Here is a 16,728-nt window from a genome sequence, read left to right as displayed (position 1 = left end):
TTCCCCGGGGGGGTTTCGGGCTCTCGGAGCGGTTTTCCCGGTGCGGTGCTGGGCTGGGGAAGGGGAGCGGGGGGTCCTGAGGAAACTCCCGCCGCTGCGGGCAGGTCTGTGTGTGGAGAAGCGCCGGGAGGTTCCGGGCAGGCTGAAATCCTTGGTTTTTCCTCAAGGAGCTGTGCCAGGGGGGTTCCTTTTTACCCACAGTGTCCAGAGATTCCTGGAGGGAAGTGTAGGCAAAGATTTTAGGCTTCAATATGAAGTTAACCTTCCATTGGCTTTTAATGTTAGTACTTAAGTGTGCCTGACTCACTGGAGGTGCTGTCAGTACCGCGTTTACAGACATCAGTGTCTTTTCTGTGCCCGGTGAGCTCACCTGGAACACGGTTTGCATTTCTGGACTGCTCAGCACGTGGCAGGTGTGTAAAAACAGGAAGGAAATCAAAGTTGGTGAATGAATGTGGCTGGGAAGGGAAAGCTATTTAGAAGGAAGTAATAAAGTGAGCAGGTGAATGGATTGCAGTGATAAAGGAGAGGCAGTAAACTGCTTACAGCTGCAAGCATTGGTATAAAATCCACGAGAGCAAAAGGAATAACTTAATGTTACACGTCGTTGTTAACTGTGACTGTGAGGTTTTCCACATTATCACACACAGCTGTTGGTTTATCCCTCGGTGGAGATGGTTCCCTGGGTTTCTGGTGACAGGGATGAGGGTTCAATAGCAGCATGTTCAGATGTCCCCGAGTGCAGCCCGAGCCAGTCATTGCCACATAGGTACCATTTGCTGGGGGAAAAAAAGAAAATAAGGTATTTTCAGTAGTTCACTTGGCTATCAAAAGCAGTCGTTGCAAATAAAAAAATATGTTATTACTCTGGTGTGTTGTGAAGGAAGTTTAAATTTGTTGTTTTGGGCAGATTTGCAGATGTCCCTGGGAATCAGCTGCAGGGCCACAGTGGCTGGGGCTGGAATTGTGTCTGAGCCACCCAGTGCAAGCCCCTGGCCACCTGGGTCAGAGGATCAACAGCAAACCATGGGCTGAACAACGTATCCCCAGGATCTAGAGGTGGTCTCGGGGTGGGTTTTGGGGCACAGCACGAGGGGAGCAGTGCTTGTGTTGCTGAAGTACTTGCTGCTTACAGGGGTGAGGCCTTGGGCTGTTCGCTCAGGGCGGTTTTCACTGCCCGTGTGCCATCTGGTAGCATCTGCAAAGCAAGAAAGTGTTGTGTGTTATGTCAGGGTCACTGAGCGTGTGTTTCTCCACCAGAAGTCCAAAGCTTTCAAGTACAATGCATCAGACAAACAAAAACAAGCTAATTTTAACATCTATTTGCTCCAAGCCATTGCCTACATTAAGGAAGCATTGTGTGAAACAACATTCTCATAGAGAGTGTAAACTGTAAAGCAATGTAATTTCCCCCCTGTCTCCTAGGAGGTTGTGTTTGTTCAGTGCCACTCAGGCTGAGGTTGGGATGTTCTGGTTAGCAGAGCTGCAGGGCACATCCTTAGCTTGCTGTCAGATGTTTTGTCTTGGTCTGTGGCAGTGCTCGGGCAGAACCTCTTCTTGCAGAGGGGAATTTTGTGATTGACTTTGGGGATCTCAGTCCAGCAAACCCCCCCTCAAACTGGAAATCCTGTGATATGCAAACAGCAGACACGAGGTGACCTGGCTATCTCCCAACTGCTTTCAGCAGAGGGGTGAGATTCATTCCCATCTCCCTAGGGATGCATCTGCCTTCTCTACTTCCAAAGAGCCATTTGGGAGCACGGCTTCTGAAAATCCTGAAGGCAAGTAGGAACTGGTGTATTTCTCACCTAACAAGAGAAAAGAGGATGGTGTTTTCTCCCTGGTAGACCTATGTTACCAACACTGTGTTTTCATTGGAAGGGAAACCCCTGCTGGGTTATATCAGAGGCTGTTATGAAACTACTGCTTGCACAAATTATTGATGCTTACTTAGGAAGCAGCAGTGCAGGTCTGCTGTCTGCACTCTGTGTTGGTTTTGCAGAGTTTCAAGGTGCACACATGAGTTCTAGGCTAGGTGGTTTGCTGTCTGATTCCTGAAGAGCTGTCTGTCTGACCTTCAGTTCCTATGGAAGCTCCTTTACCATAGGTAAGAGAGAGTTAAATGGAGAAGCAACAAGGGGATATCAACTCGGGGACAGAGCTATGAAGAGTGAAAAATCTGTGTGATGATACAGTATTTCTGAGTGTGGGCTTCTTTCTGAAAAATGCTCTAGTGTCCTGTCAAAATACAGCCTGGCTTGGAAAGTGTTGCAGATGGGAAGAGGGGCAGCCTACATGCAGTAAGTTGGTATTTTCTGCTGCTGTGCTCTGCATCTGACACAAAGTGATGAACACAGTGAGTGGCTGCACATTCAACCCCCTTCTCCCTCAGCCCTGGGGCTGGTTGCCCAGCAGAAGCTGTCGGAAATCTCCTGCTTTGGCAGGCACTGACCAAATAATCTCTGGACCTTTCTACAGATAGAACAAATAAAGAGGCCTCTAAACACTCTTGGCAGAATCTTCCCGTTGAGATAGGAAGGGTATCAATTGACTTTGTTAATGATCAGAACTTCAGTTGTCTGTTCTCCCCTTCCATTGTACTGTAGTTGTAGCATCACCCTCCCAGCACTAAAACCACAAGCAAACTCATGATGTTGAAATTACAGAGATGCAGCCTGGGCATTCCCAGGCTTCCCTCTCCAGATAGAGTTAAAACTGTCCAAGCCTTTCTCTGTGCTTAAGCTCTTCTGAGATCTCCTCCAGCCTTTGCATTTGACTGCTATGCCCAAACAGGCCCATTTAGCAGGTGAACTCATTACATCTAGTGGAGTTGACCATTGTACTTTTCAGGTCTAGTCTGAAATCATAAAGCAGATACTGAGGTTGGGCAATGTTGCATGGCTGTGCTATGTTTAAGGTGCTGTGAATATGCAGAAATCAGGAAAAGTAATCTGCAATTTTAATATGAAGAAATGAGCAAGAATGCTGCCCTGCTTCAGTCGCTTTAGCACAGTACAGTAAGTTCACCCTCTGTCTGCTCGTTTATTTATATAGTGTCTTATGTAATAAACATGTAGTTGATTATCTAAGCCTTGATAATATTATTCTTGTTTTATTCATGTTGCTTGGCAATGTCTCATTTACTGGTGAGTGCTGGTAGCAACTTCAAAGCCTCCAGAGGATTTTGAAACCCATGAAAGAATGTGCATGTCCAGCCCAACAAAGTCTCTTGCTCCTGTGCAAATCCTGTGCACTCACCTGCCTCCCTGTGAATGTTCTTGTGTCACCCTCTTGCATTTCAGACATAAATCAAGAGTCACCTACAACGTAAACAGCTCATTTTGCCATCACTGCCAGTGCACTCCTGTGAAATATGAGCTGGAATATTTAGCTGCTAAGAGTGTAATTGCTTTTGCTCATGATCACTATAGAGGCAAAAGTGTTTTAATCCATTGATGGAGTTTGGTACACAGCAGGCTTGTCAAGAGAAATGCATCAATTTGTGTTGCTGGTCTGGTTTTCCTCCCTCTCTCCTCAACCCCAGGCTTTGTTGTCACCATGTTTTTCACAAAATGTCTTCTCTTCTCTGGCTGTGTGCCTTCTTCTAGCCTCTGTCATCCAGTGGCTCTCACAGTTTATATGGTTTCACTCATGTCTGGTTGCAGCTGGAAGGACAGGCTGCTGTCTTCTGGCATGTTTGCTTGGCTTACACTGCAAGTACACCTTGCTGGTGTCTTGTAATTAATTTTGCTCTGTTGCAAGCTGACAACAGCCATTATTTTTATTAGCAAAGAGGCTGGATGAGAACTTAATATCATGGTGAGACTTATTATCACCTTGGCTGTCCCTGCAGAGCCTGTGCAAATGTAATGTGGGTCGTAATGCCTTGTTTTCTCCTGAAGTTCTGTGGCTCTACCATTAGCCAAGATAATGTGCATTAATATGTTGCTTGCTGGCAATTACAGCTGTAAGAGTCAGCTTCTGCAGGCTTTTTTGTTCAGCCTTGTTGGCTGGTCAGTGTTGTTGGAAGAGATCAGCACTGCGATGGTCTCTCCTGCTGGTTGTGTTTGGACCTTGCACATAACGTGACTGGCTGTCAGGGGGGCAATTAGTGGGAGCAGTGCTCCCTGACAATTAGAGCAGTGGTGCTTCAAAATTAGAGCAGTGGTTCCTCAGATGGGGAGAGGGTGTCACTGTCTGTGGGACTGATAGAGCTGTTAAATGCTGTTCAACACCAGGAAGTCGTTATGAGATGCTTTGGCTCTCTTCAGCATCAGTCACAAAGTCCCTCAGTGGGACTGAACTGGTGGACCAGGATGTTTCTTTTCAGCTGTCTTGGATTTTAGAAACAAGAAACAGAGCATTTCAGAGGGAGGATTGTAGGGGGAGGGAGACGTGGTCCCTCCACTACTGATGTGCAGCTCTTTCCTGCCAACTGTGTGCTCCCCTCCTTGCTAAGAAACCCCACGAGATTTTAGAAATGTTCGGAAATACAGATCCAGGAACTCTTGTGTAAGAAATCTGTGGTGATGAAAGGAAAGAAAGAGCCACAGGTTTTCCTATGCAATTGTAAATAGGAATAGTTGTATTTTAGGAATATTCTAGAGTTTTTCAGGAATTTTTCTAGAGTTTTGAAAAATTTTATGCTCCCTCTGGGTTTTAATTAGCAACATCAATTCTGCCAAGTTCTATTTAGCACACAAATAATAATAATTTTTTTTAAGTGCGAAAGCTACTGCATTTTACTTTTTAAATTCTGAAATGGTTTGAATGTGATAGTAGTCCCAAATGGCCTCCTGACTTCTCCCAGACAATTCAGCATCATTTGTAGACAGTTAAATACAAGCTTCTGAGATGTGAAGAACTTATGATTTATTCATAAAAGTTGAGTCTGATGATACTCTGAGAAATATGTGAATTAACCCTGCTGTCATCCCCTGTTGAAGTGTGTGCTCACTGGTCTTGCTGCTGCTGGACTGGCGATACCTTCACCAGTCTAAGCAGGAGCATTTCCAGGACATCAGTGGTGGAACAGCCTTAGTAAGCTGCTTCCAATCAACACAGATCTATTTTTTGAGAAGCAGGTGCTCTTTTTATCAGGGAATATAAATTTCCTTTGCAGTTGCAGTGATGTAGAGCAGAGTAACTCCCATAATCCAGGAGGAAGCAGTTAATGACCTGCTTCACCACCTGGACACTCACAAGACTATAGGGCCTGATGGGATCCAGCTGGAAGTACTGAGGGACCTTGGGGAGGAGCTTGCCAAGCCTCTCCCCATCGTTTATCAGCAGTCATGGTTTGCAGGGGAGGTCCCAAGGGACTGGAGGCTGGCTAGTATGACTCCCATCTACTGGAAAGGCTGGAAGGAAGATTGGGGAACTACAGGCCTGTCAGCCTGACCTCAGTACTAGTCAGGATTATGGAGCAGTTCATCTTGAATGAGCTTGCAGGACAAGTGCACGATAACCAGGGGATCAGGCCCAGCCAGCATGGATTCAGGAAAGGCAGGTCCTGCTTGACCAACCTGATTTCTCTCTGTGACCAGGTGACCTGCCTAGTGAATGAGGGAAAGGATACTGTCTACCTGGACTTCAGTAAAGCTTTTGGCACTTTTTCACACAGCATTCTCCTAGAGAAGCTGGTGGATCATGGCTTAGGCAGGTGTATCATTGCTGGGTAAAAAACTGGCTGGATGGCCAAGCCCAGAGAGTTGTGGTGAATGGAGTTAAATCCAGCTGGTGGCTGGTCACAAGTAGTGTTGCCCAGGGCCCAGTTTTGGAGCCAGTCTGGTTTAATATCTTTATCAATGATCTGGATGAGGAGATTGAGAGCACTCTCAGTAAGTCTGCAGATTACACCAAACTGGGGGGAGTGTTGATCTGCCTGAGGGTAGGAGGCTCTGCAGAGGATCTGGACAAGCTGGATTGATGGGCTGAAATCAGTTGTATGAGGTTCAACAAGGCCACGTGCTGGGTCCTGCACTTGGGTCACAACAACCCCAGGCAACGCTCCAGGCTTGGGGAAGAGGGGCTGGAAAGTGCCCAGAGGAAAAGGACCTGGGGGTGTTGATTGACAGTAGCACTTTGGTCTAAGGTTTCTATCTGGTGTTGGACATTTGGTCTGATCATTTGCAAAGCTTCCTGATGGGGATCAGTGGTCTCCTAACAGGGTATTGAAGCTGTTCACAGTCAGCCCCTTGTGCAGGAGCTTTGCTGTGCCCTCGAATAGCTCTGAACAGACCTGCATGCACTGGCTGTGCCCGGAGGAGAGGTGCTGGCTCCTGGGCTGCTGCCAGAACATGGTGGGATCTTCTCATGGCCTTTTAGATCTCGTGATCCTGGAATGGAGCAGGGAAGGTAACCCAACCTACTAAAAAAAGCCAGAGCAAGATGGGCTTGTGCTGTCCTGAGACTACATGGAAAGAGGCAGGAGAAGAAAGTGTTAGCAGAGACAGCAGGTGTCCTCAGTGAAATGTCCCTCATGGAGGGGCTTCATCCTGTAGGCTGTGGTGGTGACACAGGGGCCCATAGCAGAGGCAAGGAGTGCAGCTGCACTGGCATGTCCTGTGACACTGCATGGGTGCAGGGTGCCCAGGTGAGGGTGGGCACTGGCACCTCTGTCACACAAGCATCCCACTCTGAGCTGATGCTTTGTAATTCCTGATGTGTGGCACTTCTTATGGGAAACCTGAAGAACAGGGAGGTGTTGGCCTTTGTTGACACAGTGTGACCTGTGGAGGCTGGCTCTGCCTGGAGATGCAGACTGCTGCTTGTGAAGTGATGGTGAAGTGAGAACCCTGGTCTCCAACCTTCTGCAGATCAGATTGAAGCTCAGTGGAGCTGGGAGGAAGCTGGATGGGAATTCACATGTTTAGGATCTAGCTGAGGTGACAGCCAGAGATACTGTAGGTACAGGGTCCTCAGCCTGCTTTGTGATGGAGTTGGCAAGCTCTGGACAGGGTTATTTTTGTGGAGAAGGGAATTGGAGAAATCTCTTGTATTACATACAGGACAGCCACTGAAACTCCAGCCTGGGCAGACAGCAGCAGAGTCAACGTGGGTTTGTAGGAACAACATTGGATCAGCTAAAGGCTTTGTCTGCGTTGCCCTGGCCTGGTGGGCTTAAACTGTGTCAGCACTTTGCAGCCTGTTGCTGTGTCCTTTTTGATCCTCTCTGAATAGCCCAAAGGCAGATTCACTGTGTGTAAGCACTGCCCTTCGGGCTGCCTGTGCAGCTGTGCTGACCCTGCCCACAGCTTTGGGTTTGGATTTAACCGATCTAACCCCTACCCTAGATCTGTACAGTTACATTTGTGAGTCTTCCACCCCCAGTTTCTGCTGTTCCCTTGATTCATACACAAGTACTCTTTGTGCCCAGTGAACCTGCAGGCATGATAAGAGGAGCTACTTCTCCTGTGCCTGCCCAGCAGAAATTGCAGGCGAGCGTTATGTCCTGGCAGTGAGCTCTTACTCTCACTGGTGCTTGCCCTGAAGGGCTTAACTGTGTCCAGGGCTATTCTGCAGCACATTCAGCAGTAGCTGTCATGCTTTTTACTTCCGCTGTGCTTTTATCAGGCTACATTTTCTACCATGATAACTTAATGAGCACTTGTACTCCTTAACACCTTTTTTTAATGACTGTGTGACAAGTCCTGTCCCACAGCTTCCTGTGATTTTTGGGTACTGAAAGCCAGCTGACCTTAGAGCCCCCATGTCCCTTTTTTCAGGGAGCATCCATTTAATCTGCAGAGGTCTCTGGGATGGATGGAAGGGATGTGCAATGAAAAAACACTTTTTTTTGGTAATCCTTTGAGAGGCCATTATAGTCAAGATTTTCTGGTGTGACAGGCTGACAGAGCCTTCAGTGCTTCTGCTGCTCATGGTGTTCCTTGTATCCAGGGCATGCTCAGGGTGTTTCACATGAGGAATTTTACCACTGTTTGGTAGGGGTCTAGGAGAACTCTCTCTATGGTGATTTCCAAATCAAGCAAGTTTTCCTCATATGAAATGAGTAGTTTATTTTCCTTTGAGCCTACACTCCAGCTTGCTCACAAGAGCTTTCTGGGGATACTTAGCAGCTGTTTCCATGCAACAACCAATTTGTCTTCAGCGACATGCATTCACTGTGGATTTTCTGATTGGAAGTGCGTGTATATAACCTTTCATTTGCATATTTCTCATCAACAGCTAAATTCCACTACCTTCTGCTTTTTTTAACAGATAAACTGTGTAACTTTCCCCCACCCTGACGTAATGCCAGAGCAGCAGTTGCTGAAGCCTTCAGAGTGGAGCTACTGTGATTATTTCTGGGTAAGTAGGCAGCCAGCCACATGCCATATTGCAGCTCCTGAAGCTTCCGAAAAAGTGGAACAAACAGATTAATTTTTGGTACAAGGTAAAAGAGAATTTGGGCTGCAATTCATTAGATCAGCATCAGGGAGACTTGAGGACAGCAGTGAAGACCAGGTGGAAACCATCTAACTAGTCTCGGATGTGAGTGGTTATCAGAAGAGCGACCAGAAGGGCAAGGTCAGCTGTCAGGACATGGGTTTGGTCAGGAAATGAGGATGTAAGACATCTTGGAGTGCCTCAGCCAGAAGGGCTGTGCAGCAGGAGGAGAGATAGTGAGGTGGCTGACAGGGAATATTACTTCAGTGTTTCCCAGAGCATGAGAGCTGGGGATGCAGCAGGAAGCTGGGAGTATCACATTTAAAAACAAGCAGATAGTTACAAACTTCGTGTTAAATTGTAAAACACTCCCACAGGATATTCTGGAGGGGAGAGGATGAGGTTTGTGAAGAACAGGCCTATTTGTAGCTCTTAAATTGAGTAGTTTTATCAGCCTTCAGCACAGGAAGTCTCCAGTAGCTGTGTTACTGTGTGTGCTCTCTTGTGCTTAGCTTCACTTGCAGGATCTGAATCAGATTAAAATGATACAGTAGTCCTTGAAGTGTGGGGCTGATAGAAAAAGGTCTTCCACTGGGAGAACACTTTTGGGGGGTGGGGATGAATATTTTATGAATCTAAATTGTGTTTTCAGTCATCAGTTATTGCAGTGTTTCCGTTTTACAAAAAGATGTGGCTGTTGGAGGCACAGCAGTGCTTCTCCTCGTGCGTGCTCAGTGTTGGTGTGAGGACGAATGGCAGTAACTTGCTAAAACACGCTGACACATTTGCAAATGGTCGCGTTACCAAACCATCAAAGTTTCTTCCAGTCTTCTGATCCCATGGAGCAATAAATCAGAGGTGGTGCACAGGCTGGTTTCTTTGCATGTGTCGTACAGAAGTCCTCACCCTGCTTGGTTCTTACTATTTAGGCTGGGCCTAACTCCACTTAAAGCCGCCTTTCTTCTGCAAACTTTTATCCTCCCATAGCTCCACTCCCAGGGCTTTCCTCTTATTCAGCCTTGTAATCTGTGATCTGCCCATGAGTCACCTCCTTCTGTGAACAACTCTGCTCGTCCCATTGTTTTAAGCTGGTGGTGCCTGGCCTGGTGTCCTACAAGTCTCCTGCTTGGATTAATGTGGCAGTTCTGTTTGTGCAAATATGCAGCACAGATTAGGGTTTGGAGCAAAATCTGTAGTCCTTAGGGAAGTGTTCTCCAGGCCTGTTTGTTGAAAGAGAGTGGGAAATGAAGTTCTGAAATCAGGGAAAGCAGAGAGAGGAGAGAGAGAGAGAGAGAGAGAGAAAAGAGCAGAGAGAAGACTGTTGGTCCTTGTAGCAACCTTGAACTCAGTGGAGCAAGGAGTGAAAAGAGCTGTGCAGGAAGCAAGCAGGGAAAGATGGGATGTATGGCAATAACCTGTTGAACAAGTTGCTGGTTTACCCTGCTTTACAGCAGCCCTGTGCAGACTGGATATATTCTTCTGAGTGCAAATCAGGGTTGAACTTCACAATCTATTCAAGGTCGTTTAGGGCTATGTTGCCCCTGGACAGAGCAGCAATGTCCTCCCCTCTCTCCCAGCAATTTCCTGTGCTGGCTCTAGGATCCCTTCTGCCCTGTGCAGGCCTGAGCTGTCAGGGCTCCTGCTTGTCTGATCCAGCCCAGGGGGTTATCAGGTGTAAAAAGCCATGGGCAGGAGGGGAGGCAAGACTGCTGCTTTGGCCCTAACATAGTCTCATGCTAGCTAAAGATAAGTGTAAAACTTCTACTTTCTTTTTAATAAAACAAAAAAAGCTGTAAGAGGAGGAGAAAAAGAAAATGTTGGGCTGTTCCTCTGAGAGAGGCTGAGGTGCTGTGACCACCAGGTATTCTCAGACAAGGACTCTTTGGACACCATCGCTGCTTGTGCTGCTGGGGACTGTGTGTCTGTGGTTTTGATCCCCATATCTTTTTCTTGAACTTCTTTTTCCTTCCAGGCTGATAAGAAGGATTCACAAGGGAACAATACAGTGACGGGGTTTGAAATTCTTCTTCAAAAGCAACTTAAAGGGAAACAAATGCAGAAAGAAATGGCAGAGTTTGTTCGAGAAAGGTAATTAGCACTTTGCTATCAAATTATTTATGGCATTATTGTTTTTTCCTGATTTAGATATTCCTTTGATACATTAATGATGTAACATAAACTGCACAAAAGATATGCTACCTGTTCTTCAAGGCTATTTAGTATTTCTTTAATGTCCATCCACACTCTCCAGCCTTCCCCAGGTCTCACTCATCTCTCCTGATGTGTCTGTGTCAGCTGCATTGCACACGAATGTCTAGTTAGATAGAGGGAACCAAGAAGGTTTTTAAGCTGGAGATTCCAGGAAAAAAACAGACATGGACAAAACAGAATAGAGATAATACTTAGAAGGAAATGTTTTGTCTAAAAAATAGAGAAGCATTTTGTTGACATGGAGCACAGGCACAGCTTCCTAGGGGAAGATGTAAAAAGACATCACTTGGGTCTTAAGCACATGCAGAGATATTTAGAGTGAACCCCAAGTCTTAAAGGCAGATTTCTCTAACCAGAAAATGCCAGAATGCTATTAATGGTCTGTTGCTCTGCTGATATGGGAAGGACAGTGAGCACCAAACAAGCAGTTGATGGATGTTCAGTTCAGCCATGTACAGGAGATGATGTGACATCATTACTCATAAGCACTGTCACTGTAATTTGGAATCACTTGTCGTGCATCCAAACCAGTGTAAATCATCTTGAGGATGACTCTCAAAACTTGAGAACAGCCCATAGGAAAGAAGCTGTGTTTACTCTGAGGAGGAAGGCAGAGCATGCTGATGGATGTCCTCTCCAGGAGGCAAGTTGAAGAAGCTGCTGTTCTCTGTTGTTGACTCTGTGTGTGTGCTTGCTGCTGAGTTGGTGGGATGCAGGGTGGCTGTGCTGATCAACAGTGGTGGAAGTGATGAACAGGGCACCAAACAGGCACCCGTGTTGGTGTTTGGGGGACAGTTGGATTGGGCAGAGCTTGCAGAAAGTTGCTTTCATTTGTGGTTTGTTTTCTTTCTTGCTCTTGTCTTTTTTTTTAGAATTAGGGATGTGGCAGCAGTGAAGAAATGCAAGGGATAGGGAATAAAGATGGCATCTGTGTGTGGTTCCTAATGCCTTTAACTTAAGACAGTCTGAGAGACAGTTGCCTCTATGATCCATGGAAAAGTGTGACAAGAGGTAGAAGAAAGGATCAGCTGGCAAAGGAAGAATAAAATAGAGAAATAGTCTTGCTAAGCTAGAAGGTGAGAAGACACCCAGAATTTTGATAACTGTGGCCTAGGAAAGGAGGATGAAAGCTTCTCCAAAGAAAGTAATATGTAGTGAAATTTGACAGGAACAAAAGGAAGCAGCTTTCAAGAGGGAGGGAAGGTTGGCATGAAATAAGAGAGCAAGAAAGGACACTGGGAAGGGGCATGTTCATGTCCTCAGCAGAGGAAGAAGTAGGCAAATTATAGAAGAAGAGACAGAAAAGATTCACTTTGTACTGAAAGCCAAAGAGGTTTGGAATTGAGTGTGAGAGGATCTAGAGGAGAGTTATAGAAAGGTGATTTTTTTAATTTATTTTTTTTCCTGTTTGGAACAAGTGATTCAGGATTGCTCCATGTGGAAAATGAGGACAGTATTGAGCTGCAGAGGTTACTCATGGAATAATGTCCTAAGGGAGGTGGTGGTCTCCCCTACACTGGATGGTTTTCAGCCTCAGCTTGACCCAGAATGTTGGGCCACCTCATTTAAATTATATTATTAACTAGAAAGGGTGAACCACATGATCCTTGAAGCCCCTTCCAACCTGAATTTCTATGATTCTATGAAATGAGAACTCAGGCCATCAGGGAAACCTTTACATCCCCAGCTAAGAGGGAAGAAATATTGAGAAAGTTTTCTTGATGTCCATCAGGTGGCTTGGGCAATACAAGATCACATTTACCTAGGGATTTTCTTGTTCAGAAAAATTCTCTCCATCTGTACAACCAGCCTTCTGGGTGTGAAGTTCAGACAGCTGATAAAAATAGCTTTCAATAGGAAGCTGAGAATAGACACAGTAGCTAGATCTCTTCATAAAATAAACTAACTGAAATTTAGTTTATCAAGTAGATGCTTTTATGAGAGCTACTTGTGAACAGCACTCTTAGGCTAAGCAATTATGTGTTCATTCAGTTCTTGTTGACAAAGGTAGAGTTATAATACAGACTTTGAATTTTAATAAGAGAAACCTCAAGAAAGAGGGGAAAATAATTAGTAAATTGACTGAACCGAAAGATCAAGAATGTGGGTGTAAAAGTAGGAAAGAATTACTTGAAGTGAGAAGGGGAAACATGGTCCAGCATTTGCATTCAAGTGAGCACTCCAAAACAGCCAAGAAAATCTGCAGACTGCCCTGAATAGCATCAGTCTCTCCAAGTATAAGAAGTAGTGTTTTTATTAGCAAAAGAGCACTGTCTTAGGCTTTTGGCCACTCACTTTTTAATTGACCTGAGCTATGCTTAGAAATCGTAAATGATTCTTCAGCTACATGAAAAGAAACACAAATAGGAGACTGGCTGTGGAGGGTCTGTCTAGCCCACTGGTTTTCATCTGACCATATCTGTACTGAGTGTGTAAGAGGAAAGAGCACGAGACACTTTGTCCTCCCAGCTTCCAACAACCAGAAGTTTGGGGGTTTCCAGAGCCCAGAGTGGTTGCCTTAGATCTGCCATGTTCAGCAGATACTTTTAAACATCTTCCACTATTTGTCTGATCCTTTTGAGTATTTTTGTATTTTTGACTGCTGCAACAGTTTGTGGCTGACTTCTGCAATGTATGCACTACAGGAAAAGTAATTGTGTTTCTGTTGTCTGCTTATTTCATTGTTGCCTCCTAATCTGGAGAAATACTGTAAAAAGACTCATAGTCTCTGCCTTCAGGCAGTGACAGTTGTGGAGTTGTCTGTCAGATCTCCTCTATTACCTTTTCTTTATATTCCCTGTGTTGTCTTAACCTATTTAGTTTCTTCCTGCATGGCAGTCACATCAGATCATCTTTGCCTCCCCTCATAGCTCTCTCTTTCACCTTCTTCCGTTATAATGTAGTGTGACTGAAAGTATTTGAGTGTGGACACACAAAGTACTTTAAAAAACTAGAACTCAAGTCAAGACAGTATAGGTCAAAAATGCACTTATCATCTGCAATGCTTCTGACTAAACAGGAAGGTTTTAAACAAGTTAGTGGAAACAAGAAACAGGGCTTTTTAGGTGTGAAGCTGGAGTAACTGTGAAGCAGCTGTGGGGGCTTCTGGACATGGGCTCACAAGGCTCAGGAGTCCCTGTGTACTGGTGTGTTGGTGTTTCACAGTCACCACCACCCAGAGTTTGCAGGGTGTTCCATCAGCCAGGGCCAGAAGGCATATTTTTTTTCCCTTTTTGAGGTATATCTTCATCTTGGTTTTTTTAGCTTTTTTAGAGGTGTTAAAGGTGTTTTGGCCACAGATGATGAGAGGACACCAAGCTGAGATGGAACAATTTATGTCTTATAATTGGAGCTTTTAAGGAATAAACAGTTTGCCTTTTTATTGCTATTTTTTATTGTTATTCCTCCTTGCCAGGGCAGTCTGCCCTGTTAGTAGTGCCATCCACCTGCACTACAGGTAACATTTGGAATTCCAGAGCCTGGGCCAAGGCTGGGACTGGTGAGCAGAACTTCCACTGAAGCCAATGACTTTGCATTTAGAGTGCCATGCATGCACAGGCACTGATGGCAGCAGACACCTTCTGTCTTCTCACCAGAGGGAAATGGATTTCAAACCAGGTTTTTTCCCCTACTTGTACACAGCACAGAATCAGGAGTTGCTCCACCTGGTGCCACTTAGCTCTGCTGGAGATGCTCTCATGAGGAAGCTGGTTTGAAGACCACTGAATAGCCAGATGTTTGCCCTTGTTGGGATCATGTGTGCCTTGCAAATGTTTCACTAGAAGAGCTCAGGAGAGCTGGAGATGGGTTTCAGGTGTGATGCACATCACCTCTGAACCAGCAGCTGCTCCCTCCCTCCCTGCTGTGCACTCAGCATTTACCCTTGTGCCCTCACTGAACAGCTACACTTGTTCTCCCTGCAACCCATGGTGGTTCTGTGCCAACAGGGTCCCTCTTCTGCACCCCCACCACTGGCAGGCTCAGATCCTGGTCCTGCTCTGGTGCTGCCAGGTGAATGGAGAGAAGGACCAGGCAGTGGGTGGGATGGGTGAAGGGGCAGGGGCTGCACCACCTTGTGTCCATCACAGAAGCTCCTGCCACATCTTCCTCAGGTGTAGTGTCTGTAGTGGGGAGCAGGAAGCATTTGGTGTCCCCAGGGATATGCAGCCCAGCTCCCCAAACCTCAGTTGGATTTCTCCTGTTATCACTGTGTTCCTTCATCTTTGCTTCAAGGATTTCCAGCCTCACGTTTTGCAGCAGACTGAAACATGTGCTTCTGAAGTGAGCCCAGTTTAGCAGACAGTCCATGTTGCACAGCAGAAACACTTTGTCCTTGTTATTTGCTCTCCAGAAACTGTAGCTTTTCCTTCTAATTTTATCACACATGCTGTCCTGCATAATCCCTGCTCTTGCCATTGCATTTTTAGCATATGGAGGGGAGAGATGGATCCTGAAACTGGTGCTGCCAAGCCCTGGAGACAGAAAGGAAAATTCCTGTGGCAAGATCTGTTAAAATGCAGAGAATTTCTTTAAATTATGTGTGTGGGTTTCTGCCTTAAAGCTTACTTACTGCTGTCTTTTTATTTTCTGTGTGTGTGTGTATGAGTGTAGGATAAAGATTGAGGAGGAATATGCTAAGAACCTGTCCAAGCTGTCTCAGAATTCTTTGGCTGCTCAGGAAGAAGGGTAAGTGTATCTTTGTGACTTCTGCAGAAGACAAGAATTTTAACATAACAGGCATTCCTCCCACACAAGTACATGTATTTTTCCTGAGCTCTCCCATTGAGGAGAAGTTTATTCAACTTGGCATCCTGGGCATGTTGGGGAAGATAGAATCAGTTTGGAATGTTTTTCTTCTGGAGATGTTAATGGTAAATTTTTAGGAATATCTGTATGAAATCTTGCATTTTCAATAATGTGGTTATGCTGTCCTTGTTCTAGCCAGCACTAGTTCCTTTAGGGATTAGCATGGATAAGTACTAAATTACTTTGAATATGGAATAATATATGGAATACATATACAGCTGATAGTGGACCCATAAAGTCAGGCGAGTAGAATTGGAGCAGCACAGATAGAAGGAGATAGAAGTTTCTTCTCATCTTGGGCCTGACCCTTCATGAAAAACAGCAGGTTGTCCCTTATTTACAGCATGTTCACACTTTGGAAGTTATGAAGGAGCTCTGAGGCAATGCACTTCAGACTAGACTGTAATTCTTCAGTAATAATGAAAAGACACCACTCCTGAAGGATCAGAAGTTTTTTACTTGATCTGTTTCAACATAAACCCTCTTAAGCACTGCAATCCAAGGTGGGAATTGCCTGCCCTCACCCTAGTTCTGGCACACTATGTTGTTTCTGCTGACAGTGAAGCTCCAGGAGGTGTTTGCTCAGCTTCCAGCAGGCAAGGACAGAAATGGCAAGAGGCTGAACTAGGCTGTTATTCTCCAAGCACCTGCATTGATAATGGTTTCTGTTCTTCTTTCCCCTTTAGGCATGGGTGTTAACCTGCTCCTAGCAAAGCTAAAACCACTTTCTACCACATCCTCCTCCCACTTTCTCCTACCCCCAGTAGGAGAAGGGGGGGATGCTTGAAAAAATGAAGGGGAAGGAAAGTAGGGGAGAGTAGATGAAAAGAGAGGGAATGAGGATCAAAGCATAAAAACATGTTGAAGGAACGGAAGGGGACACGAAGCGGAGTGAGGAGGTGTTTGCTCAGCTTCCAGCAGGCAAGGACAGAAATGGCAAGAGGCTGAACTAGGCTGTTATTCTCCAAGCACCTGCATTGATAATGGTTTCTGTTCTTCTTTCCCCTTTAGGCATGGGTGTTAACCTGCTCCTAGCAAAGCTAAAACCACTTTCTACCACATCCTCCTCCCACTTTCTCCTACCCCCAGTAGGAGAAGGGGGGGATGCTTGAAAAAATGAAGGGGAAGGAAAGTAGGGGAGAGTAGATGAAAAGAGAGGGAATGAGGATCAAAGCATAAAAACTGTGAGAAGGCAGGGAAGGGGACACGAAGCGGAGTGCAGGGAGCTAGGAACACTGCCCAGTGGCACTGCCTGGAGATGTGTCAAGATGAGGGAATGGAAGGTGCTGTGGTGGTCAAATTGGCTAGGTCTAAGAAGAGGCT

At 45.6% G+C, this 16,728-nt stretch overlaps 1 protein-coding gene across 1 annotated transcript in view; it reads left to right on the top strand.

Moving 5' to 3' along the window:
- GAS7 (growth arrest-specific 7) overlaps positions 1–16,728 on the top strand; it is a 52,137-nt gene that overhangs the window by 23,723 nt on the left and 11,686 nt on the right. The window contains exons 5-7 of the mRNA XM_010007414.1: positions 8,221–8,310; positions 10,361–10,476; positions 15,211–15,285. Of these exons, the coding sequence (XP_010005716.1) occupies positions 8,221–8,310; positions 10,361–10,476; positions 15,211–15,285 (281 nt within the window). The remainder of the gene's footprint in view (positions 1–8,220; positions 8,311–10,360; positions 10,477–15,210; positions 15,286–16,728) is intronic.

This window comes from Chaetura pelagica, unplaced genomic scaffold (genome assembly GCF_000747805.2).
Source record: "Chaetura pelagica isolate M959 unplaced genomic scaffold, ChaPel_1.0 scaffold372, whole genome shotgun sequence".
Taxonomy (NCBI): domain Eukaryota; kingdom Metazoa; phylum Chordata; class Aves; order Apodiformes; family Apodidae; genus Chaetura; species Chaetura pelagica.
The sequence above is the reverse complement of the archived record's forward strand: the minus strand, read 5'-3'. Positions and strand labels throughout refer to the sequence as shown.